At 42.8% G+C, this 26,138-nt stretch overlaps 1 protein-coding gene across 1 annotated transcript in view; it reads left to right on the top strand.

The window, feature by feature from the left end:
- The window catches only part of pcyox1l (prenylcysteine oxidase 1 like), a 44,685-nt gene that overhangs the window by 14,825 nt on the left and 3,722 nt on the right, over positions 1-26,138 (top strand). The window contains exons 4-5 of the mRNA XM_078231140.1: positions 246-457; positions 20,233-20,373. Of these exons, the coding sequence (XP_078087266.1) occupies positions 246-457; positions 20,233-20,373 (353 nt within the window). The remainder of the gene's footprint in view (positions 1-245; positions 458-20,232; positions 20,374-26,138) is intronic.

Genomic DNA, 26,138 nt, shown 5'->3' on the forward strand with positions numbered 1-26,138 from the left:
GTTTAGTCACTTGATACCAAAGCCACTTCTATTCAATCGGCAAAGGGAAAGCAAGTTTATAGCATCTACTGAAATAATTGCCAGTCCATTTTTAAAATACTGGGCATCTCTTGCCAGCTGACGAATGAAACTTATAGTGATATGTTTTTACATTAGTTCTGTTACTGCCTGCCAATCAGTGAGTCTCAGTTTTCTCAGGATGTAAGAAAAGAAATGTTTAACCCTATGTTGTCATTGTGGGGCAGGATCTACAAGTACCAGTCCCATGGCTACGCATTCAGTACAGTGGAAGAAATGCTGCAGTCATTGGGTGGGGAGCGTTTCATTAACATGACACGGCGATCTGTGGCAGAGACTCTGCAGGAATTGGGAATCTCACAACGCTTCATTGATGAAATAGTCACTGCTATTATGAGAGCGAACTACGGTCAGTCAGTAAACATTCCTGCATTTGTTGGTATGTACCTCTTCAATCTTTTATGTGGTTAATCAACATATAGTAATTTAGTAACAATACATATAAAACATGCATATTTACAGGGGAATAAACACTGGACATAGTTGTCATTTAAAGAATTGCTACTGGCTGGATTAATTTTAATTATCTGGTTGCATGATAAATCAATCGCTATTGCACCTTAGATCTATCTCTTACTAAGAAAGACCTGCGTCCATTTCACAATCGGGCTTCCATAAAAGGAGGTGTTTACTCTGGTACGAATGTATGATGGGATTTGTGAAATGCTGTAGCCTGTATTGCCAGAGAAGATATTGATAACATGATTTTTATTTATTGCATAGTGCCAACAACTTTCTTGTACCTTGCCTGTTTTATAGTACATTTGTTTGCATCTAGGATTTGGACTTAGGCCTGCAACAATCAGCTGCAATATTATTCTCCATTTAAAGAATACATTTCTTTGTAAATAGAGATTGACACAGCTAGATGCAATCCATGCTTCTCCATTTTTGAGATAAGCACTTGCTTCCTGAGATATTCACAGAAATTTCTGCCAGAAAGATAATCGCCGGAACTCTTCCACCTCGCCCGCCACAGAATTGGCGCGGACGAGGGTCCGACAACTAAAATTTCTGTTGACCTCGGGTGGGAATTTCCAGTCGTGCCCGAGGGAGGCTGTAAAATCCTGCCCAATATTAGCAGGTCTTGCTGTGTTCAGCATGGTTTGAAGTTAGTAGTGCAATTCTTCAATTTCTGTCAATGCAGTTAATTTCTCCTTTTTACAGGTTAAATTGAAAGAAGAAAAGGGTGAAATGTAGTGCCCCCCCCCCCCCGCTCAAAACACACATTATAGTGTTCCATCAGCAGATTTGAGTCCTGCCCATGGCTGAATTCATGTGCCTGTTGCATTGCTTTTATTTTATAATATACACTGAAGTAGATTATTCTTGACACCAAAGGGCAGAATTCTCCGATCTTGTCCATACCTGCCCCCACTGCCGACACCAGTGGAGAATTTGGCGCTCAGCCAAAACTCCATTCACTGCAGCGGCACCGGAGAATCCCTACCGCGGGCAAGATCGGAGCTTTTCGGCGAAAAGGAAAAAGGTACACATTTGGATGGCTGTGATGTTGCTGCTCAGGAATGCTTTTAAGACCGTTATCATTTGTGTAATGCAGACTCCAGACATGCCAAGCAAGTTTGTAATGTAAAAATACTTTGAATCTTAGAATTGCCCAAAAGTAACTAAGGCTACAGTAGTTATCGCTGTTGCATCTTTGTACACATGAACCAAAGTTTGTCCTAGTGCTGCTAAAAGTAGTACATCCTGTGGCATGCTGAGTTCATTATTGTACTGTTGATTCAGCTCACTTGAGGCAATTGCCATGTGTAAGGTATTTTTTTTAAGAAGCGATACTTTTTAAAACAAAAGGCACCGCTTTCTGCTGAGAAAGGCTCTTGAGGAAGCCATTCCCAGGCTTCAGCCAGTAATGCTTTGCAAATGGCTTCTATTGAATGGTCAGAGCCTCATTTCGTCCTCTCTTCCTTTTCCTGCTTTCCATGGCTGACCCCACTCCCACTGTGCTTCCTGACTGCCTGGTGGAACCAGGATTGGAAATGCTGGGAAAGGTGCTTCTTTCCATCACTTCATGCTGCTCCACAGATTGCAAATTTGCCAGGTTTAGATTTTGTTTGCTCTTTTACCCTTGCCTAACTTTAATCTGGATTCAACAATTTGGGTAAACTATGAACAACTGTTTGCGGAATATTGCTTGAGTTTGTGTCTTTATATGCCCTGTTTGTGAACACAAGTCCTCACTCACCTGATGAAGGAGCTTGAGACTCTGAAAGCTAGTGCTGCCAAATAAACCTATTGGATTTTAACCTGGTGTTGTGAGACTTCTTACTGTGCGGAATATTGAACAGGCATGTTTGCTATATAAATTAATGGTCCCATACTTATTTCTGATTTGGTTTACTTCAGGAACAGTACACAAGTAGATGTCTGGAAGTGTTTATTGTTGAGCAACTGCATGGGCCAGAGAGGAGAAGTGGTCTTATGTACTTGTGGATTTTTATTTTGTGAACTGCATTCTTTTCCTGTAGTGATATTTTAAACAGAGAAGGAACTCGTGGGTGTGTTTGCTTCTCCCCTGGATGTGCCGTCCCTTCCAGTTTTTCTCAGTACTTTTTCTTTGTTTTTGAACCCCTTGCTACAACTGTGGGGCACCTCTCCCAGATTTTTGGTTCTGCCACCTGCACCGGAACAAATGCAGGATGGAAAGGGTCAACGCTGGCTGACCTTGTGTCTAGCCAGCCTTTGTTTGCCCAGTAATATATATCTGTCAGTATACTGAGAATCTCAAAAGAGATGTTTCATAGCCTGCCTGTCTGCCTCTCTCGGGGTCAAGTGTGGGTCACACTGAGCTGTCAATCAAGCTTATCTGGTACTTCATTGGTGCTAACTAATCAGATTTGAATGGACGTGATTTAGCTCCCTTTAACATTCTTGAGAAGCAGGATTTTTTTTTTAACAGACATTTACAACTGTTGATTCCCCTCTTCCCATCCTGGTGTTCCCAGGATATAGTGCATACCCTGTGGTTAACAGGGCAATCAGCTAACCTCCTCCACCCCCCGCCGCCCCAGCTTTTTCTAGTGTGGCGAAGAACCAGTTGCCAAAAGGTGCCGAACAGCAGCGTCGCACAGCTATTATTCAACTCTTTTTCCCCTTTTAGTTCCCTGTGGAGCATCAGTTAAAAGACCTGTGTGTTTTATGGGGTTGAATCTTTCTTCCCATTGAGCATACTACCACATCCAATGGAAGTGACTGTTGGGGCTACACCGTAGCAAGGTGAAAGTCTTGTGACACAATGTTCCTACCTCTGGACCAGAAGTTCCAGGTTCTAGTCCAACTCCAGGACTTGTTGACCATGAAAGAGTGTTCATAACGCAGTTCAGCTGGCTGATAATCAGCTCAGGAATACTTCTACCACTTTCCCCATTGTTCCCCAAAGGAAAAGAAACTGTGTGAAGATACGCTTAAAACAAACTGCAGCAGGAAACTGCAGTCAAAAGAGAATTTAATTGATTAAATGTATCCATTTTATAGTGATGCATTCTGTTGAGGTACTAACGTGCTCAAATGTAATGCTTTTTCCTTTGTTGATCCTTTCCATGAATAGGAGCAGGGAAGGTCTGTTCAGGGAGAGGAAAATCATAATGAAACTGCCAAATCCAAATTTGTTTGAAAGCTGCTTTTAGATAATTGAAAGATGTGTTTTGTTCTCTTCCACTGTGTTTCCCCGGAAATGTTTTCTTGTACTTTGCTTGGATATTATTTGCAGAGGAATGCACACTGTACCTGTAGAGGACTTTGATTACTCACAGTTTTACAAAATATGAAGACACACTGGGATGGAATTCTGACCTCGCCCACGGCTGGGTTTCTCCAGTCCTGCTGCAGTGAATGGAGTTTTGGCTGAGTGCCAAATTGTCCGTTCTCACTGGCAGGCAGTGACGGGCCGTGAATGGGATCGGAGAATTCCGGCCCTGTTTTACCGACTACAGGTAGCCTTAAAGCAGCAAGCACTTTATTGCTGCAGATCTTTATTTTCTCTTAGGCTATGAGAATATTACTATTATTTATAAATGTGATGACAGGCTGAATCAAGACAATTTTTCCCGTGAGTTCAAAGCAGGTTTCAAGTGGAACAGATATTATTGGAAATGTGTGGGATGGACAATGTTAGAAAAGTGCGTCAGTTCTATCAGCTTCTACTGAAATTATAACTTAAATGTTCAGTCATGAGCCAAAGGATTTATACTTAATAGTTAAGCTCTTCTCTTTAAATGGCAGGTTTGTTAGCATGCGTAATTATTTCAGATTTGCAACAAAAGCTTATATTTATCCAGCAACTTGTTAAAGTAGTAAAAATCACATGATACTCCTTGGGACTATTATCAAAAGAAAAATTGATACCGAGCTATGTCGCAATTATGTAGACTTGGATGAAAGAAGGGCAGGACTGGCAGTTTAGTATTTCAGGATTTAGATGCAAGATAGGAAGGTTGACAAAAGAGTTGGGGGTGTTGCTTTACTGATTAGGGAGAATGTCACAGCTATACAGAGGGAGGACATCTTGGTGAGATCATGCAGTGAAGCCATGTGGGTAGAACTCTGGAACAGGAGTGGTGCAATCACACTGTTGGGGTTGTACTACAGGCCTCCCAGCAGCCAGTGTGAAGTGGAGGAACTGGTATGTTAGCAAATTATGGGAAAATGTAAAAACAACAGGGTTGTTGTGATGGGCGATTTTAACTTGTCCAACATTGACTGGGATTCCTTTAGTGCCAAGGGCTTGGATGGGGCAAGGTTTGTTTAGTGTGTCCAAGAGTGCTTCTTGAGGCAATATGTAGATTGTCCAACTCAGGAAGGGATTGTCTTAGGCCTGGTTCTGGGAAAGGAGCCTGGGCAGGTGATTGATGTCTCAGTGGAGGATCATTTTGGGAACAGTGATCACAATTCTGTAAGTTTCAAGATACTTCTAGAAAAGGATAGAAGTAGTCCCAGAGTGAGAGTATTAAACTGGGGGAAGGCTAACTATGACAGTATTAGTCAGGAGCTAGGGAAAGTAGACTGGGGGCAGCTGTCTGAGGGTAAACCCACATCCGATATGTGGGAGTCTTTTAAAGTCAGTTGTTAACAATTCAGGACAAGTATGTCCCTGTAAAAATGAAGGATAAAGATGGCAAGATTTGGGAACCCTAGATGACGAGAGATTGTGAGTTTAGTGAAAAAGAAGGAGGCGGCATATATAATTTCAAGAAATTGAAAACGGATAAGACTCCTGAGGAATACAAAGATAGCAGGAAAGAGCTGAAATAGGGACTTAGGAGGGCAAAAAGGGACCATGAAATGTCCTTGGCAGGCAGGATTAAGGAGAATCCCAAGGCTTTTGATGCATATATAAGGAAAGGTAGGTCCATTCAGGTTCAGTGGAGGGAATTTGTGTGTGGAGCCAGATGAGGTGAGTGAGGTCCTTAACAAGTACTTTGCATCAGTATTCAGAAAATAGAAGGATGTGGTGGATGGTGAGTGTAGAAAGGAGGATGTTGACATTCTAGGACATGTTGAGATAAAAAAGGAGGTGGTACTGCAGGTTTTGAAAAATATTAAGGTGGACAAGTCCCCAGGGTCAGAAAGGATCTATCCCAGAATACTGAGAGAGTTGAGGGAAGAAATTGCTGAGGCCTTGGCCAAAACCTTTGTATCCTCTTTAGTCACGGGCAAGGTACCAGACGATTGGAGAGTAACTAACATTGTTCCTCTATTTAAGAAGGGCAGAAGAGACAATCTGGGCAATTACAGGCCTGTAAGCCTTAAACACTGGTGGGGAAATGATTGGAGCAGATTCTTAGGGACAGGATGTACTCGCATCTGGAAGAGAATAGGCTAATTAGCGATAGGCAGCATGGTTTTGTGAAAGGGAGGTCGTGTCTCACAAACTTGATTGAGTTTTTTGAGGAAGTGACAAGTAAAATTGACCAGGGGCAGGGCAGTGGATGTTGTATACATGGACTTTAGTAAAGCCTTCAATAAGGTTCCTCATGGCAGGCTAATACAGAAGGTGAAGTCCAAAGATGTGCGGGTTAGGTTGATTGGCCGTGCTAAAAATAATTGCCCTGAGATGCGTAGGTTAGAGGGATTAGTGGGTAAAATATGGGGGTAGGGCCTGGGTGGGATTGTGGTCAGTGCAGACTCGATGGGCCGAATGGCCTCTTTCTGTACTGTAGGGTTTCTATGATATGGGATCTGAGGTGAGCTGGTAAGATGGATACAAAACTGGCTTGGGCATAGAAAGCAGAGAGTAGCAGTGGTACTTTTCTAACTGGAGGTCTGTAACAAGTGGTGTTCCACAAGGATCAGTGCTGGGGCCTCTGATGTTTGTAATACATATAAATGATTTGGAGGAAACTGTAGGTAGTCTGATTAGTAAATTTGCAGATGATACAAAATTGGGGGAGTAACGGATAGTGAAGAGGATTGTTAGAGGATACAGCAGGATAAAAACTGGCTGGAGACCTGGGCCGAAAGATGGCAAATGGAATTTAACCTGGACAAATGTGAGATCTACTACAGAAGGAAAGTATACAGTAAATGGTAGAACCCTTAGAAATATTAGCATACAGAGGGATCTAGGTGTGCAGATCCACAGTTCCCTGAAGGTGGCAACCCAGGTAGAAAGGTGGAAAAGAAGGCATATGGCACGCTGGCCTTCATCGGTCAGGGCATTGAGTATAGGAATTGGAAAATCATGTTGCAGCTGTATAAGACTTTGGTTAGGCCCCATTTGGAGTATTGTGTACAATTCTGGTTGCCACATTACTAGAAAGATGTTGATGCATTGGAAAGTGTGCAGAAGAGATTTACCAGGATGTTGCCTGGTTTGGAGGATATGAATGGTGAAGAAAGGTTGAACAAACTTGGATTGTTTTCATTGGAGCGTCAGAGGATGAAGGGGGAACCTGATAGAGGTTTACAAGATTATGACAGGCTTCGATAGAGTGGATAGCCTGAGTCTTTTTCAACGGTCGAAAGGTCAATTACTCGGGGGGCATAGTTTGAGAGTGAGAGGGGGAAAGTTTAAAAGAGATGTAAGGGGCAAGTTTTTCACAGAGGGTGGTGAATACCTGGAACTTGCTGCCGGAGGAGGTGATGGAAACAGATTCTATAAATAATGTTCAAGAAGCACCTGGATAGATACGTGAATAGGCAGGAAATAGAGGGATATGGATCACATAGAGGCAAGAAAATATCAGGTTACAGAGGCATCTGTGTCGGCACAGACTTGGTGGGCCGAAGGGTCTATCCCTGTGCTGTACTGTTCTTTGTATTGGCTGTCCCTCAGTTTGGGGATGATGTCTGCTCAGGGTTATGGATTTCTACTGTGGGTCTTCAGACTGATTCTTGGCCCACAGATCTCTGGGCACATGGGGCAGGATGTTCCCCGAGGCTGTGGTATTCAGGGTGCAATGTTTGTTTCCTTTTGTTTCCTTCTCTGCCCCATCATTAAAACGTTTAGACTCAAAGAGTGACACAGTTTGATGGACAAATTGCTGCCATTCTGAACGATTGGTAGCAATTTCTTCCCAGTCATTAATGTCAATGTAACTGCAATTCAAGGAGAGATTCAGAGTATCCATGAAGCATTTTCTTTTGTCTTTCCCTGGAATGCTGGCCATTTCAGTTGAGAAAACCTGGCCTGATGGGGGAGATGCTTTTCGGCCTTCCGGACACAGTGTCCAGTCCATCAAAGTCGATATTGGAGAAGTTTTTTCTGAATGCTTGTGAAGCTGGCTTCAAAAAGGACACAAGTATTTTTTCGATGGTCCTCCCTTGAATCAGGAGGATGTGATGTAGGCATCACCGATGGAATTTCCTGAGCACTCATTCATGTCACTGATACACAGTCCAGGTCTCATTGCAGTATAGAAATGTGGTGATGACAGCTGCTCCATACACTGAGACTTTAGTGATTTGCGAAGGACTTTGTTCGCTGCTGTAGTTTGTATCAGGAAGCTGGGCTGGAGCAGCTCATCTGACGTTGGATCTTCTCGCAAATTATAGCTTTTCGAGAGGGGTGGCTGCCAAGCTATGGGAACTGTTCAACTTACTGCAGAGTCTCTCCTTCAACATGTACAAGTGGTGGACTACTTCGCTGAAGGGTTTTGTTTAGCAACATTCAAGGCCAGGCCAAGTTTCTTGTACACAGAATTGAAGAGCTAAGGAACAGAGAAGATGCAGTTACATTGCTCAGTGCATTCCACAGACCACCAACTGCTGGGAAAAATGTAGAGGAACAAAATTGCAAGGAACCTACAGAGAGGTGAAATAATTATAGAGTAATTATAATGGGGGACTTTAATTAACTGAATATGGACCGATGTTGTAATAGTGAAAAGGGACAAGAATTCCTACAGTGTGTTCAGGAAACTTTTCTTCAGTATGTTTCCAGACCAACAAGAAGAGAGGCTGTACTAGACCTGGTTCTTGGGAATGAGTTGGACCAAATGGGTGAATTGAACATTTAGGGGACAGTGATCCTTGATTTTGATTTGATTATTGTTACATGTATTAGTATACAGTAAAAAGCATTGTTCCTTCGCGCTATACAGACAAAGCATACTGCACATAGGGAAGGAAAGGAGAGAATGCAGAATGTAGTGTTACAGTCATAGCTAGGGTGTAGAGATAGCTCAACTTAAGGCGGGGTAGGTCCATTCAAAAGCCTGATGGCAGCAGGGAAGAAGCTGTTCTTGAGTCGGTTGGTATGTGACCTCAGACTTTTGTATCCTTTTCCCGACAGGAGGTGGAAGAGATTATGTCCGGGGTGCGTGGGGTCCTTAATTATGCTGGCTGCTTTGCCGAGGCAGTAGCAAGTGTAGACAACATCAACAGTGTCTGTGCAGCGTCAATGGGTGGGAACCTGGTTTGAGGTTAGAAAAGCAAGATTGGGTTGGAAAATAAAGACTGAAAATCTCCTAAGAATTTACCACCTGAAGGAATGAGATCCTCACAGTTTAATTTTGTTAAGTTTTGGCGTTAGATTATTTAATTTGATTTATTATTGTCACATGTATTAGTATACAGTGAAAAGTATTGTTTCTTGCGTGCTATACAGACAAAGCATACCGTATATGGGGAAGGAAAGGAGAGAATACAGAATGTAGTGTTACAGTCATAGCAAGGGTGTAGAAAAAGATCAACTTAATGCGAGGTAGATCCATTCAAAAGTCTGATGGCAGCGGAGAAGAAGCTGTTTTTGAGTTGGTTGGTACATGATCTCAGACTTTTGTATCTTTTTCCCGACAGAAGGTGGAAGAGATTATGTCCAGGGTACGTAGGGTCCTTTATTATGCTGGCTGCTTTTCCGAGGCAGCGATGATACTTTGCATTATAAGGTTTAGGTTAGCTAAGGAAAACAGTAAGAATAATTAATTGAGGCAAGAATGGATCTGACCCAGATAAATTGGAATCAACAGGTTGGCAGAGAATGGGCTGCCTTTAAGGAGGGGATAGTTTGGGCGCAGTCAAGATATATTTCCATAAAGGCAGAATGTAAAGCAAACACATCCAGAGCTCTCTGGATGACAACAGAAATGAAGATGAAGAAGAAAAGGATGTGATTCTACAGATGTCTGATGGACAACCCAGCAACTGAGAACCAGGAATAGAGAAGTTACTGAAATGAATTAAAAAAGGAAAGAGAAGCAATGAGAGGAAATTGGCAGCTGACATAGCATAGAATCCAAAAGTCTTCTAGAGGCATTTAAATAGCAAAAGGATGGCAAAAGGCAGAGAAGGTCTGATTTGGGACTGATGTCCTCAGGCGAATATTTGCTAGTTTGGTTGGGGAGGATTTAAACTAGAATGTCGGGGGATGGGAACTTAAGCAGGGTGACAGGGAAAGAGAACCAAGGACAATAATAAAAGTAAGAACAGTAAAATGCAAAAACGGTAGGCAGGGTAATCAAGGGCGAGAGGTAAATAGGGCCACAAGACAGAGAAAAGTTAGGATGATTAAACATAGGCTAGCCTTTTTGTCAAAGACTTTGTATCTTAATGCACAAAGCATTCAGAATTAGGTAGACGAACTGATGGCGCAAATCGAGATAAATGAATATGATTTCATAGCCATTACATAGAGATGGTTAAAAGGAGATCAAAACTGGGATATTTGACTTTTCGGAAAGACAGAAGGGAAGGAAATGGTGGTGGGATAGCACTCTTAATAAGAGATGAAATTAGGTCATTTGTGAGAGGCGATCTAGGCTCAGATGATGTAGAGTCCATTTGGGTGGAGGTTAAAAAAACAGCAAGGGAAAGAAGACATTGGTAGGAGGAGTGTAGAGACCACCAAACAGTAGCCACACTGCAGGAGAGGGTATAAATCAGCAAATAATAGGAGCATGTAAAAAGAATCGAGCAATAATTATGGTGACTTTAATCTTCATGTTGATTGGGTTAATCAAGTTCAAAAGGGTGGCTGTGACAACAAATTCAGAGAGTGCATTAGGGATAGTTTCTTAGAGCAATATGTCATGGAGCCAACCAGGCTATCTTGGATCTGGTAATGGGTAATGAGGCAGGTTTAATAAATGACCTCAGAGTAAAAGAACCCCTCAGAAGTAATGACCAATGGTAGAATTTAATATTCATTTTGAAATTGAGAAACATGGGTCAGAAACAACAGTGTTTAACATAAATAAAGGGAATCCCAATGAAATGGGTATATAGTTAGTTAAAGTGGAATAAAGGTAAATTCACCATAGTCCCAGATGACCATAGGTTGCTCTCCCCTTTGAGGGCAGAGCTGACTGGTGGTGATTTAACCTGAGGATCACCACACTACACGCAAGGGACATGGTTGAGAAGGCTCAACCAGTATGGGAACTGAACCCACGCTGTTGGTGTCACTCTGCATCATAAACCAGTCATCCAGCCAACTGAGCTAGCCGACCCCAAGCAGTGTGGCAGATGTTTATGAGGTGATTCATGACTTTCAGCAAAGATATATCCCAGTAAAGAAGAAGGGTTCTAAGAAAGGGATAAACCAATCATGGCTAACAAAAGTAGTTAAGGAGAATGTTAAGTTGAAAGAAAAAGAATATAAGGATGCAAAGTCAGTGATAGCCCTGAAGACTGAGATGAATTCAGAATCCAACAAAGGAAGACTAAAAGATAATAGAGAGAGAAAATAAACCATGTGGGCAAACTAGCGAGGAATATAAAAATTGACAAGATGTTCTTTAAATATATAAAAAGGCACACTCAGTCCACTCACCTGATGAAGGAGCAGCGCTCCAAAAACTCGTGATTCCAAATAAACCTGTTGGACTTTAACCTGGTGTTCTGAGACTTCTTACTCTGCCCACCCCAGTCCAATGCCGGCATCTCCACCTTATATAAAAAGGAAGAGAGAGGTCAGAGTGAGCACAGATTCCTTAGAAAATGAATCTGGGGAGATAGTTATAGGGGAACAACAAAATGGCAGAGGAGCTGAACAGATATTTTGCATCAGTCTTTATGGTGGAAGATACTTTGAACACCTAATACGAGGGATGAATTAAGTGCCATCACTAGAGAAGTAGTATTAGGCAAGTTATCTCATAAAAGGCTAAGTCATAAGATAAGAGCCCGTGGGGTTGGGGGTAATATATTGGCATGGATAGGGAATTGGCTAATGTGCAGGAAACAGCAAGTCACATAAGAGTTTCTTTGGAGGGCCGAAGGGCCTGTTTCCTGTGCTGTACTGTTCTTTGTTCTTTTTCAGGTTGGCAACCTGTAGTCAGCGGGATTCCGTAGGGGTCAGTGCTGGGACCACAACTGTTTACAATATATATTAATGACTTGGAGGAAGGAAACGAATGTACTGTGGCCAAATTTGCAGACAACACAAGAATAGGTGGAAAGGCAAGTTGTGAGAGTTATACAGTTTACAAAGAGATATTGATAGGTTAAGTAAGTGGGTAAAAAGTTGGCAAATGGGGTATAATGTGGGAAAATGTGAAGTTGTTCATCTTGGAAGGGAGAACAAAAGGACAGTATTATTTAAATGGAGAAAAACTGCAGAAAGCTGTAACACAAAGGGACTTGGGGATACTTGTGCACAAAACACAGAAAGCTAGCACACAGATGCAGCAGGTAATCAGGAAGGCTAATGGAATGTTGTCCCTTATTTCCAAGGGTTTGGAGTATAAGAGTAGGGAAGCCTTGTTGCCCCTGCAGGACAAATTGAGTGTGTGTTTGGTGAAGTATACGGTGTCCTCGGCTTTACCAATAGGGACATAAGAGTACAAAAGCGAGGAAGTTACACTAAACTTGTATAAAACACTGGTTTGGCCTCAGCTGAAATATTGCATTCTATCCTGGGTACCACACTTTAGGAAGGATATGAAGGCATTAGAGAAGGTGCAGAAAATATTAACCAGAATGGTTTCATAGAATCCCAGCTACTCAGCTGGGGACCATTTGGCCCATCAAGTTTGCACTGACTCTGGAAGAGAGTCTAATTATTTTCTTGTCGGCTCCCTTTCCCCTCTGATGCCCCTGTTGATCAAAAACCTACCGAACTCCAACTTGAATACATTTAATGGCGCTGCCTCCACTGCTGTTTGGGGAAGAGAATTCTGGAAGGTCTGAAACTATGCTGTTACTCTGGGAGGAATTTCATAGCCACGTAAGTAGGAGATGTAGGGAGAGCCTTTGTCAGGATTTTCCCTACGATGGACATGTGGGAAATACCTCGACAGTTTCCACAGTATGATTTATCTCCCTTCTTGATGGATACTGTTGTTGCATTCCTCAATTCGGGGGCAAACTCTTTTTTTCTCCAAATCTGTCGGGTGAGTGAGTGAAGTCCTGTGAGCAAAAGCTCATTAGCTTTGAAGACCTCTTCTGGAAAGCCATCAGGACCAGAGGCTTTGTTGTTTTTCATCCATTTGATTGCATGTCGCAGCTCTCCACTGCATTATACTGCGGAATAGCCCAGAGAGAGTATCACTGCCACCGTGGATTCACAGTTGAGTTGTTGAACATTTTCTTTCCAGCATCAAAGGATGGCATTGTCACCCCTAAGAAGGGGACTTGTTAACAAAGGGATTTTGTCCATTTGACATTGACTTAGTGATGGCACTTTATAAGGAGTTATTAAGGCACAAACCCAAATGCTTGGTGAAACAGACAAATGTTAAGGAAGTGTTTTTTGCTTCTCAATTATTTTATAAGTTAATGGAGTTCCAATGCATTTATTGGCTTTTGCATTGCTTTTTAAAAAAAAACATTTTGTCCAAGTTTCCTGTCTTGCACTCGTCAGGACAATTGTTAGAATACCAATGTCCTGCTGAGTGCAAGACAAAAAACTTCAACAAAATGTCTTTTCAGCAATGCTCAAGTTCTAACTATTATTGGCTTTTGTAGGAAGTAAGCAGACAATGATTACTATTAATAATTACACACATACTGAGGATCACATTTTACAGTATAAAATTGGAGAACTCAACATGTCACAGGCTTTAAGCTTAGATTTAACAGCTGGCCAAGCCTTGTCGAATTCTGAACACTTCCTTTTATATACTTATTTCACTTATCTACTTGAAAATCTGCATGTTTGAAAATATTTCCTCATTGAATTAACTCAACTTCCTTTAACAAGAATAATGTGACATAATCCCTGATTTTGCAGATTTATGGTAGATTCCTTCTCGAGGCTAAAGCTAACAAAGTTTGCTTTCTTGCTCAATCTCTTATCAGCAAATTCTGTCCCTGGCTGTTCAGTGTCTGTACAGTAACGTATCAGCTGAAGCTGTCTGACTCGCATTTCTTATAAACTGTCCTAGCAGAATGTTACTTAATTGGCTAGTGTAAAAAGAAATTAAGAATTTAATTTCCTTACAGGCTAATGCCTCTCATTAACTGAGATGTATCTTTATGAATGACAAGTTCGTCATTTCAGGCAAGCGTTTTATCACCGAGTTAAAACTGATATAATCTGTGTTCATACTCAACAATCCCAATGGCTCCATGCTGTCAGAACATATTTCAGGTTAAATTACAAATTGCTCTTGATGTAAAAAAAGAACAAAGTGTTCGTGATTAATCAAACTATCCCAGGTCACATTAGCTCCTGCAGTGACAAAGTGGAGGGAAAAGAAAACTCACGTATGAGCAACATCATCAGGCAATGAGGCTGGACGAGAGATTCACAATGTAAATGGTTTTTATTTCCCATTTCTTCATTAATAACATTTACTAAGAGAAGCCCTGTCACAAGTGACAGAACCTCAGTGTTCCCATTTGGATACCAAGGTGTTATTCACTCTTTACCTCGAGCTCCTTTCCAACAGATAATGCTGCAACAACAGTATCCATCAAGAAGGGAGATAAGTCATGTTGTGGAAACCGTTGAGGTATTTCCCACATATCCATCGTAGGGAAAATCCTGATAATGCATACAAAAGGGCGGCACGGTGGGGACATTGGTTAGCACTGCTGTCTCACAGTGCCAGGGCCCCTATCAAGTCCGGCCTCAGGTGACTGTGTGGAGTTTGCACGTTCGCCCTGTGTCTGTGTGGATGTTCTCCGGGTGCTCCGGTTTAGATTCATAAAATCCCGACAGTGCAGAAGGAGGCCATTCAGCCCATCGAACCTGTATCGACCACAATCCCACCCAGGCCCTATTCCTATAACCTCACACATTTACCCTGCTAATCCCCCTGACACTAGGGTCAATTTAGCATGGCCAATCAACCTAACCCGCACATCTTTGGACTGTGGGAGGAAACCGGAGCACCCGGAGGAAACCCACGCAGACTCGAGGAGAATGTGCAAACTCCACACAAACAGTGACCAGAGGCTGAAATTGAACCTGGCGCTGTGAGGCAGCGGTGCTAACCATTGTGTCACCGTGCCACCTTCCGGTTTCTCCCCACAGTCCAAAGATGTGCGGGTTAGGTTGATTGGCCATGCTATATTGCCCCTTGGTGTCAGGGAGATTAGCAACGTGAATGCATGAGATTGCAGAGATAGGGCCTAGGTGGTGTTGTGCCTGCCGCACAGTCTTATATGATGGACAAAGAATTCCGAGTAGACTTCTTGTTAGTACAACCAATATTTATTTAAAACACACAATCAATAATCACCCACCCAACCAACAATAAGTTATCTTACAGAAAATACTAAAGTTCAAGTCCAATACGAGACCTTGACTTAACTTTGCGTGACTGGCAAGTACCCAAGCAGATATTGGCCTTTATCTGTGCGCTGGTCTCGGTAGTCCTCTGCGTAGTCTGGTCCTTTGGTCTGGTCTGGCACTCTGGCTCTGGTCTTCCTTCCTTCTCGGGTGTGGTGGCTCTCCTCGTGCTGGTCGTTGCTGGCGGCGGTCACCGTTGTTGTAGCTCGTTCGTGGGGTCAGAGAGAGATTCTTGGTTGCGCAGCACCCTTTCTACCCCGCTGGGTTTCGCGCCCCTTTTGGCCATTGCCAATCAATCGATCAGGACTTGATCACCCTGATCGATAAAGTCCAATTGGGTGCTGCCACACCAATCTCTGGGTGTGTCCCCAAAAGCCATGTCTGTAGGTGCTGGGGGCACGTAGGGGACACACGTCCCTCCCAAATAAGGGGTTACGGCGCCTCTATGTCTGGTAAACAACCCAGTTTGACCAGAAAGTCCCTTTTGTCCTGGAGATGACCCATATCCTGTATATTCAGTCGTCTGAGTTGTAGCCTGTTTATATCTGCCTTTTAGGCGGCAGCCTGTTTTAGTTCTTGCCCAATTGTCCCAAAGTGCTTTACAAATCGCCATTTTAGGTGGCCCGTTTGGCCACAGTGGGATTGTTGTCAGTGCAGGCTTGATGGGCTGAATGGCCTCTTTCTGCACTGTCATGATTCTATGATCTATAAAAAGATTCCGAGTACAATTCCCTCCAATCATGTCGTGGGCAAAGTTGATCCTTTGGAAATTCAATCTTGATTGGCTGACCAAGCTGAATTGGATGCTTTAACATTAACTGGCTAGTGCTTTGCATGATAATCAGCTGATAGTAGAAGGAGCTGTATCCTGATGTGCATTTTACCGTCAATAGTAGTTACCCAACTGAGAGATCTGGCAGGGCAGGGTCTGGTTTGGTTTGAAGAAGAGAATTCGGTACAATGAAGCACCGAGTCAGCAGATTTCTCCCGGCAGCCCAATTCTGCAGCATCTGAATAAATCTTCCTTGCAGACACCATCTGAATTTAGAGAAGTAATTTGGTTTCAGTTGGTGAATTAGTTCCATTTGACTTCCCAGTGTTTTACAAGTAATAATTTCTATATGAAGATAAACTGCAGTAATATATTTATTATGGCCAGATGCAAGATGGAGCCTTGCCTTCAATCATCCTGTAAGGAGATGACTGTAAGGAGTATTATATTTATTGATCTGTACATTAGTTATTTTTGTATATTTTTTTCTGTCAGTGAAATAGATATTCCCACATGAATTGTTCTCCGTGTTAGCAAGAGAGAATTTCAATTTTGTTACACGTTCTTGCTGCAGAGATAACATTGCATGCAAAAGTCAGCACTGGAACAGATTGTATTTATATACTGTTTTTAATGTATTGAAATAGGATTCAGCCAACATTTTCCCTGGCAGCTCTGTGGAGCTTTCTCTATCATCTTACCAAGAAAAATGCTGCAGCCTTAATTGCTAGATTAAAGTTCAAGTGAGCAATGAAAAGGAACTGGGAGCATTTTAAATGTCTCCTTTTTAATCGCCACTGAACACTGAGGCCTAAACTTACAATCACAATGGTAGCTGTCAGAGGAAATAAAATGGAGTCACTGAGGCATGAAATTGGTGTGAGGGATTTAGCAAGCAAATTAGAATAGTGAGATGTAGCGTCCAAGAAAAAAAAAAGCGTTTTCACAAAGTTTATGCTGTATCTTCCCACTAGTTTAAAGTTGTTGATGACTGGGGAGGAAGCACTGACCACTGTCCTCTCTAAAGTGCTGTTCGTCTTGTATTGCATCATCATAACACTGTTCTCGCCTCATCTTCACACATTGCATCTTACAGTAGGGCTCATTGGATAATGGATATAGAGGGATATGGGCCAAACGCAGGCAATTTGGACTAACATAGTGGTTTTTTAAAAAAAGCGCGGCATGGACAAGTTGGGCCAAAGGGCCTGTTTCCATGCTGTTAACCTCTATGATAAGGAGCTGCAACCATGGTGGATATTTCTATTCCCCACTCCCCTTTAGACCGCTCCCTAGACTAAGTAGCAGGGCTCAGTGAGATCAACCCACTCCACATAGGCCGGAGATAGACCAGGGCAACTTCCTCGGGCATTTTGCCTTTGTTCCTCAGAAGGCTATCGGGGGGAGCTACTCCATTTTGCAATATCCGTCCGTATCTCCTGATCCCAAGTTCTCTCGTAAATGCTTTTTCAGAATTACATTCTCAAACTTGAAGTGATTCAAAAATAAGTGAGGGTTTAAAATATTTATCAGCGTAAATGAGCTATGCCTCTATTATCTCCCATGATTCTCCACATCTTCGAGATGCTGATAAAGATCAGGTCCTGAGAAGAAGGTTAGGAAAATGTAGAACTTTCTTTTGTGTACTTCTTAACAGGTGGCTTGAGTTTGAACTAACCTGTGGAGTATCTTCCTTCAGGTGCATTTAAAGTACAACTTCCACGTCACTGCCACTTTCCTGCAGTGGAACTGTGGATTTGAAGTTCTGCTCTCCTGGGTTTGTACTGGAGCAGACTGAATCATTAAGGGATAGTGAATATTGTAATAGTAAAACAGCTCAGTGTGTGTGGCTGTAAAGAAACCAAACTTATTTTTAGTTGGTGCTATTGGAGTTTGATAAGTAATGTGAGGTTCCTACTGGAGGCATTGCAAGCTGCCTTTCCAGTGCCGTCAGTTTAGTTCAGATTCTGAGAGACTGGCTCCCATGGTTACGCTAACCTCGTAAGAGTTTTAACAACACCAGATTAAAGTCCAACAGGTTTATTTGGTAGCAAATGCCATTCGCTTTCGGAGCCCTGCTCCTTCATCAGATGGAGTGGATACCTGCTCACAAACAAGGCTCACAGAGACACAAAATCAAGTTACAGAATACTGATTAGAATGCGAATCTCTACAGCCAACCAGGTCTTAAAGATACAGACAATGTGAGTGGAGGGAACATTAGGCACAGGTTAAAGAAATGTGTATTGTCTCCAGACAGCTTGCCTCCTGGACTTGCAGAATCTCACTGGCTGTCCTGTCTGGAGACAATACACATTTCTTTAACCTGTGCCTAATGCTCTCTCCACTCACATTGTCTGTATCTTTAAGACTTGATTAGCTGTAAAGATTCACATTCTAATCAGTATTCTGTAACTTGTTTTTGTGTCTCTGTGTGCCTTGCTTGTGAGCAGATATCCACTCCATCTGATGAAGGAGCAGGGGTCCGAAAGCTAATGGCATTTGCTACCAAATAAACCTGTTGGACTTTAACCTGGTGTTGTTAAAACTCTTACTGTGTTTACCCCAGTCCAACGCCGGCATCTCCGCATTATGCTAACCTCCCCAGAGCACCTCCATGATGTAACTCTGGTCCCATGCATCCCCATTTCCCATTTCCTTCTATGCTACATTCGTGACTGTGCTTTCAGCCTAAGCTCTAACACTCCCTCCCTCTCCTTCTTTAAGACTTTGCTTTAAGTCTACCTCTGCCCAAGTGCGTGATCGCCTGGCTTAATATCAGCTTAATACCCAGTCCAACGCCGGCATCTCCACATCATTAATATCAGCTGTCAGTTTTTGCCTGATGTATCTGTAATATGCTGTGACTCTATAAATTCTCTTCCAAATGAAAGAACATTAACTTCTTACATTTTTAGTTGTGGCGATATGATCATGTAAGTATTGAAAATTACCTTTAGAATTAAGTGTGTCTGAGAGAGGGAAGCTGAACAAAAGGAGTGAGCCTTAAGTATAATAAAGGCTTTTTCATTTCAGACTTAATCTCAAGAGGGCTTTCAGTATAGGCAGTTGGTGTATATCATTGTTCACTCTTTTACAGCTAGAATTTAATGACCCCACCACCCCAGAAGTGATCTTTGAAGTGGGGAACCATTTGATGAGGTGGGAGGGTGCCTGATCAAGGAAACCAGGCATCAGAAAGGGGGAGTCTGCAGAGAGCCACTTCCCTGCCCTTTCCTCTGATCACCCATGCCCCCCCCCTCCTCCTGCATCCCCGCTCAACCTTGCCAACAGCCATCATACCATCATCCCCATCCTTCCCTATTTGCCCTCCTTAAGGGCTGGTTTAGCTCAGTTGGCCGGACAGCTGGTTTGTGATGCAGAGTGATGCCAACAGCGTGGATTCAATTCCCGTACCGACTGAGGTTATTCACGAAGGCCCCACCTTCTCAACCTTGCCCCTCGCCCGAGGTGCGGTGAGGTAAATCACCACCAGTCAGGTCTCCCCCTCAAAGGCGAGAGCAGCCTCTGGTCATCTGGGACTATGCCAATTTACCTTCTTGACTGCAAGAAATTACAAAGGTATGCAGTTAAACTACAAAGAATGTAGCCCAGCCCATCAGGCAAACCAGCCTTCCATCCATTGATTACACTTCCCGCTGTCTCAGAAAAGCAGCCAGCATAATTGAGGATCCCACGCATCCTGAACATTCTCTCTCCCACCTTCTTCTGTCAGGAAAAAGATACAAAAGTGTGAGGTCATGCACCAACCGACTCAAGAACAGCTTCTTCCCTGCTGCTGTCAGACTTTTGAATGGACCTACCTTGCACTAAGTTGACCCTTCTCTACACCCTAGCTATGACTGTAACACTACATTCTGCACTCTCTCCTTTCCTTCTCTATGAACAATATGCTTTGTCTGTATAGCGCGCTAGATACAATACTTTTCACTGTATACTAATACATGTGACAATAATAAATCAAATCAAACCTTCTCCAGAGATCTAGCAATGATCCCTGGTGAAGACAGATGTGTGTTACCAGCAGCAACCACCTCTGTTGTTGGAGCCGCCATTAATGGAGAACTGCTGGCCTCTGATTTGGCATTCTGAGGTTAGTTGAAAATCTTGTAAAGCTGACATTCTGATTGTTTTCACTGACCATCTGGTAAAATTGCTTTGCCTTTCTGAAAGATAAATTGTAGTTGAACGGGATATTCTAATGATTTTTTTTCTCTCTGTGCAGGGACAGTATCAATAGCAGGGGTCCAGGCTGGCCTCTGGGCTGTGGAAGGAGGGAATAAACTGGTTTGTTCCCAGTTACTTGATTCAGCAAAAGCCCATGTTCTCCACACCACAGTGACTTCAATTTCTCTGCAGCCGTCGGGTAAGAAAGGAAGACCATATATTTCCTGCAGACAGTTTGTTTTCATCCAATTGCTAAGCAACCAATCATTAAAGCCTCCAACATCCATGTGGGTCCAGCTGCAAAAGAACAGACAGCTGTTCCTATTTCATATTATCAACACCAGATCTGCTGCGAGAGGATTAAATGTGTTTTGGAACGCTATTTAATATCATGTACAAACTACGACATGTGTCTGCAATTTACTGTCTAGGATGAAGTGGATATATAAGAGAATGCAAGAGATTAACAAACATTGTGCCTTATATTCACACTGGTGCAGGCACAAGGGAAAATGTATACAAAACTGATGCATCGTAGAACTTCCACATTTGAACAAAACCCCATGGAGGCTGTATCCCATGCACAGTTAGAAATGATAATTTCAGACAATTTTTGATTTATTTGGCAGACTGTATCTTAACATTTTTTTTTAAAAACCCAGCAACCTCGTGAGTATGTTAGCTCCACTGATGAGGGCAACACAAGGTCCAAAGGCTAAACATGAAATTTGACGGTGTAAAATGAGAACTCATTATGGCAGAAGTTCTCAATCACAACCCCCTCCCCATATTGGTTAATTTAGAAAAGGAAGCTCAAGGGTTCATGTCTATTTTAATTTCCTTGTCATTGATGGCCATGTCTTCAACTGCTGAGGCCCTAATTTCTGGGATTACCTCACTAGGCTTTCTTTCCTCCTTTAAGACATTCCTTAAAATTTATTTCTTTGATCAAGCTGTTGGTCATCTGTCTTAGTATCTCTTCATGTGGCTCAGCATCAGATGTTTGATAGTGCTCCAATGAAGCAACTTGAGCTTTTTTACTTCCTAATATAACTCCCAATGTAATTGAAAGTTGCTATAATTACCAATTGTTCATGCTTCATCTCTTCCAAGCCATTTAGTTCCTCGTAGATATTTCTCTTGGTGGCACAGTGGCTAGCACTGCTGCTTCACAGCGCCAGGGATCCAGGTTCGATTCCTGGCTTGGGTCACTGTCTATGTGGAGTTTGCACATTCTCCCCATGTCTGTGTGGGTTTCCTCCGGGTGCTCCGGTTTCCTCCCAAAGTCCAAAGATGTGTGGGTTAGGTGGATTGGCCGTGCTAAATTGCCCCTTAGTGTCAGGGGGATTAGTTAGGGTAAATGCATGGGGTTATGGGGATAGAGCCTGGGTGGGATTGTGGTCGGTGCAGACTCGATGGGCTGAATGGCCTCCTTCTTTAAAAAAATGCTCTGATAGTTGAAGCAGAACACGTCAGAGACATCCTGTTCATCTTGGAAGATCTGTTGTTCCAAGATGTCGAGAGGTTTGACTGAATGTTAGCCATTAGTTATTCAGGATGCCTAACATCTATGCTGTAGAAGCGAAGCCAGCAATGATCTTGATAACCCCCAGAGGTGGATTAATTATTTTAAAATCCTGCAGATAGAAGGAGTTCACCTGATGGACAGAGGGATAGGGAGCTAAGGAAATAAATAAATACAAAAAAAAACTTTCCAAGTAAATTTGAATAACACATTTGGTTAGTTAACGACAGGTATAAAATAATTGATTTTTTAAAGATATGAAAATCTTGTTCAGGAAATAACTTGTTCACAAATGGAGAGCATGAAACTTAAACTTCAAATCAGTCCTTGGCCATTTTTCTTTGTTCCCTTACAGTTTTATCTTTTAACTCCCAAACAAGTGAACACTTTGGGGCTGCAGAACCTGCCCCCCCCCTCCCCCCCAATCACTTTCTGGTATTTCATCCAAATGCCTGTCCTTCGGAGAGGAGTCTTTGATATGTCAGTGACAGCTGCTTGACTCCAAGAAGCGTCACAGCTGGCATCTCCCTTGGTTTCATCCAGTGCACCACACACATTCATTGGGTACTGAGAACAAAGTGGGAACTCCCTAACAGCACAGAAGGTATACCTACACCATAGGGACTGCAGTGGGGAAGGCAGCTCACCACCACCTTGTCGAGGGCAATTAGGGAGGGGCAAGAAATGCTGGCCTAGCCAGCGTCACCCACATCCCATGAATGAATAAATAAAGATACATTGAGGCCATTTAATTGACAGATATCATCCTCCAACTCATCATAGACAAGTGATCAAATCTTAGATGGACCTTCTTGGTCTACGTGGATCATTCATTCACTGGAGAAGTTCAGCGAAGTCACCAGGGGAGCTAACGAATGATTGATTGACATCCTTCCATCTGCCAGCGATGAAGGGAATGCAGCCTCAGAACTTTGGTGAGGTCAGATGAGATCATCTGCTGTACATCTTTTGATGGTTGAACAGGTCAAATCTGGAAAGAATTAGCAAATTAAAGGAGGTTGTGCAGCAACATGACTCATAGTACAGCCACCCAGATAATGCACAATACTGCTGACTGGAAGGGCCATGGTCCACACTTCATGTTCTTAGACGTTTTTTTATCTCAGCCGTGCTATTGGGGAAAATGTTCATTGGGTGTCTGCTGTTCTCCATTGAGGGGAAGGGGTATTGCAGCGAAAGGTCAGAATAATTATAAACAGCTAACAATGCTCACTCTCCCTCCGCCCTCAGTTACAGATTATGTGTGGTATTGGCTGAAAGCCTCTGTCCTTGTTCGCGGCTGGGATTCTCTGATGCCGCTGAAAATGAATGGAGTTTAGGCTGGAATGCCAAATTCTCAATACTCACCTGCAGCGGAGCTGGCACGGACGAGATTAGAGAATCCCACGCACAGTGACAGAGGACTAAAGAGAAGGAGGGGATGGAAACTGTGTATTGACAATGATCTAAAAGCAGGTTGAGTGGCTAACTTTAGACCTTTCAGTGGATTTGTGAGATTCAGAGATCAAGTCAAATACTGACAGGAAAGAGCAGAAATGCTACCTGCATGGACATGGTTATTTTCACGAGCCATACGCTGTAACCTCTTCAGTCTGGAACTCCAAAATCCAGAAATGCCAGTTGCCTGCAATTTGTTTCAGCAAACCCAGCAACTCGCAAACTGGTCACCCGAGGCGCTGCTACCAGTACCATGCTACAGTTGGTTTCTGCTGTTAAGTAACTAAGGAGCATTTACTTGCTCCCAGATTCTACCAAGAAAGTAAGGTTATAATGTTCACTCGATGTCTGGTGATTTACATAGAAATATGGAAAGGAACATAGAACATAGAACAGTACAGCACAGAACAGGCCCTTCGGCCCACGATGTTGTGCCGAGCTTTATCTGAAACCAAGATCAAGCTATCCCACTCCCTATCATCCTGGTGTGCTCCATGTGCCTATCCAATAACCACTTAAATGTTCCTAAAGTGTCTGACTCCATTATCACTGCAGGCAGTCCATTCCACACTCGAACCACTCTGCGTAAAGAACCTACCTCTGATATCCTTCCTATATCTCCCACCATGAACCCTATAGTTATGCCCCCTTGTAATAGCTCCATCCACCCGAGGAAATAGTCTTTGAGCGTTCACTCTATCTATCCCCTTCATCATTTTATAAACCTCTATTAAGTCTCCCCTCAGCCTCCTCCGCTCCAGAGAGAACAGCCCTAGCTCCCTCAACCTTTCCTCATAAGACCTACCCTCCAAACCAGGCAGCATCCTGGTAAATCTCCTCTGCACTCTTTCCAGCGCTTCCACATCCTTCTTATAGTGAGGTGACCAGAACTGCACACAATATTCCAAATGTGGTCTCACCAAGGTCCTGTACAGTTGCAGCATAACCCCACGGCTCTTAAACTCCAACCCCTTGTTAATAAATGCTAACACACTATAGGCCTCCTTCACAGCTCTATCCACTTGAGTGGCAACCTTTAGAGATCTGTGGATATGGACCCCAAGATCTCTCTGTTCCTCCACAGTCTTCAGAACCCTACCATTTGGCCCTTCAAGCCTGCTCCGCTATTCATTTTGATCATGGCTGATCATCAAATTCAATATCCCGCCTTCTTCCCCCCCCCCCCCCAATATCCTTTGATCCCTTTAGCCCCAAGAGCTATACCTAATTTCTTCTTGAAATCACACAATGTTTTGGCCTCAACTATTTTCTGTGGTAGTGAATTCCACAGATTCAATACTCTCTGGGTGAATTATATTTACAAAAAATAGTAGTTTGTTTGGTTCAATCGGGAAGGTTATGAATTTTGGAGCTCTCCTACAAAGTATAGTGATTATCCTCATGGCATAATGAGCCTGTTTAACATGGCAAAGATCATCTTGTATTGCTTGGAAGAATTTAGTTGCCAAGAAATTGAGGCAACGGTGAGTTTAAATAGTAGAGGATAAGAGGGCAGCAGTTTTTCAGACAGTCATTGGCATATTTCCCCCAGCAGCATCTAGCAGATGAACAGCTTCCTGAGGCAGTGACAGTCTCATAAAAGTTTAATGATCTCTCCATCTGTAGACCCTGGTAAGGAGATTTTTTTTTTGTTCTGCTCTTTTGTGATAGATTGGAGGTTCTATCCTTTTATCATAGCCTTATCTTCCTCCTATTATAACACAAGGGTTGAGGGTATGCTAGTTGGAAAGTTTGTACCGTGCAGTACTTTGGTAACATTCAGGATGCATTGTTTGGATATTGATTTGATTTATTATTGTCACACGTATTGTTCTACAGTGAAAAGTATTGTTTCTTGCGCACTATACAGACAAAGCGTACCATTCATAGAGAAGGAAAGGAGAGAGTGCAGAATGTAGTGTTACAGTCATAGCTAGGGTGTAGAGAAAGATCAACTTAATGCGAGGTAGATCCATTCAAAAGTCTGATGGCAGCAGAGAAGAAGCTGTTCTTGATATGTCAAAGAACAATTTGTTAATGCTTTTTAATCACTGTTTTATGTCTCAAGTGCATATTTCACAGAATCATAGAATCCTTATAGTGCAGAGGGAAGCCATTTGACCCATCGAGACTGCACCAATTCTCCAATAGAGCATCTTAGCCAGGCCCAATCCTTCCCTATCCTCATAAGCCCACATGTTTATCCCGCCAGTTCCCCTAACCTTTGGACATGAAGGGGCAATTTAGCATGGCCAATCCATCCACCTAACCTGCACATCTTTGGATTGTGTGAGGAAACCGGAGAACCTGGAGGAAACCCACACAGGCGCAGGGAGAACGCACAAACTCCACACAGATTGGCACTCGAGGCTGGAATAGAACCCAGTTCCCTGGTGCTGTGAGGCAGCAGTGCTAACCACTGTGCCACCGTGCTGCCCATTTGTATCCCGTTTTCAGACATGTGGTTAGGCATTCTAGCATTATTCCATAATCCAGAAAATTCCAAATCCAGAAATACCTTGGACTCCGGTCCTGCCAGTCAGCATTACTTTGCATTGAGATTATCAGTGTGCCAGTATTGTGAGCAAGCATTCCAGACTTGAGAGCTTACAGTGTATTTGAAAGACCAGCTATTGTAAAATATGTTGGCTTTATTTAACATGCCGGAATGGTTTTCACAGACTGGTACTGTTTCTAAGACTTTTCCCTTCATATCCAGAGGTGTTATCTAAAGTCCTATCTTTCACAATAATAGTCACCCAGGGACTTTCTCATGCACCTTTTAAACAACTGGCTGAAAAGCAATGGTATTCTTATAATATAAGAACCCAAGAGGTTATCATCTGAGCCAGGAAATGTGAAGGGTACCCAAAATGGAGAATAGAGAGAGTTATGTTCTCCGCTGTAAACTGAAACATCTATGCGGAGTCTGCACATTCTCCCTGTGTCTGCTTGCGTTTCCTCTGGGTGCTCCGGTTTCT

Source organism: Mustelus asterias, chromosome 16 (genome assembly GCF_964213995.1).
Source record: "Mustelus asterias chromosome 16, sMusAst1.hap1.1, whole genome shotgun sequence".
Classification (NCBI taxonomy): Eukaryota; Metazoa; Chordata; class Chondrichthyes; order Carcharhiniformes; family Triakidae; genus Mustelus; species Mustelus asterias.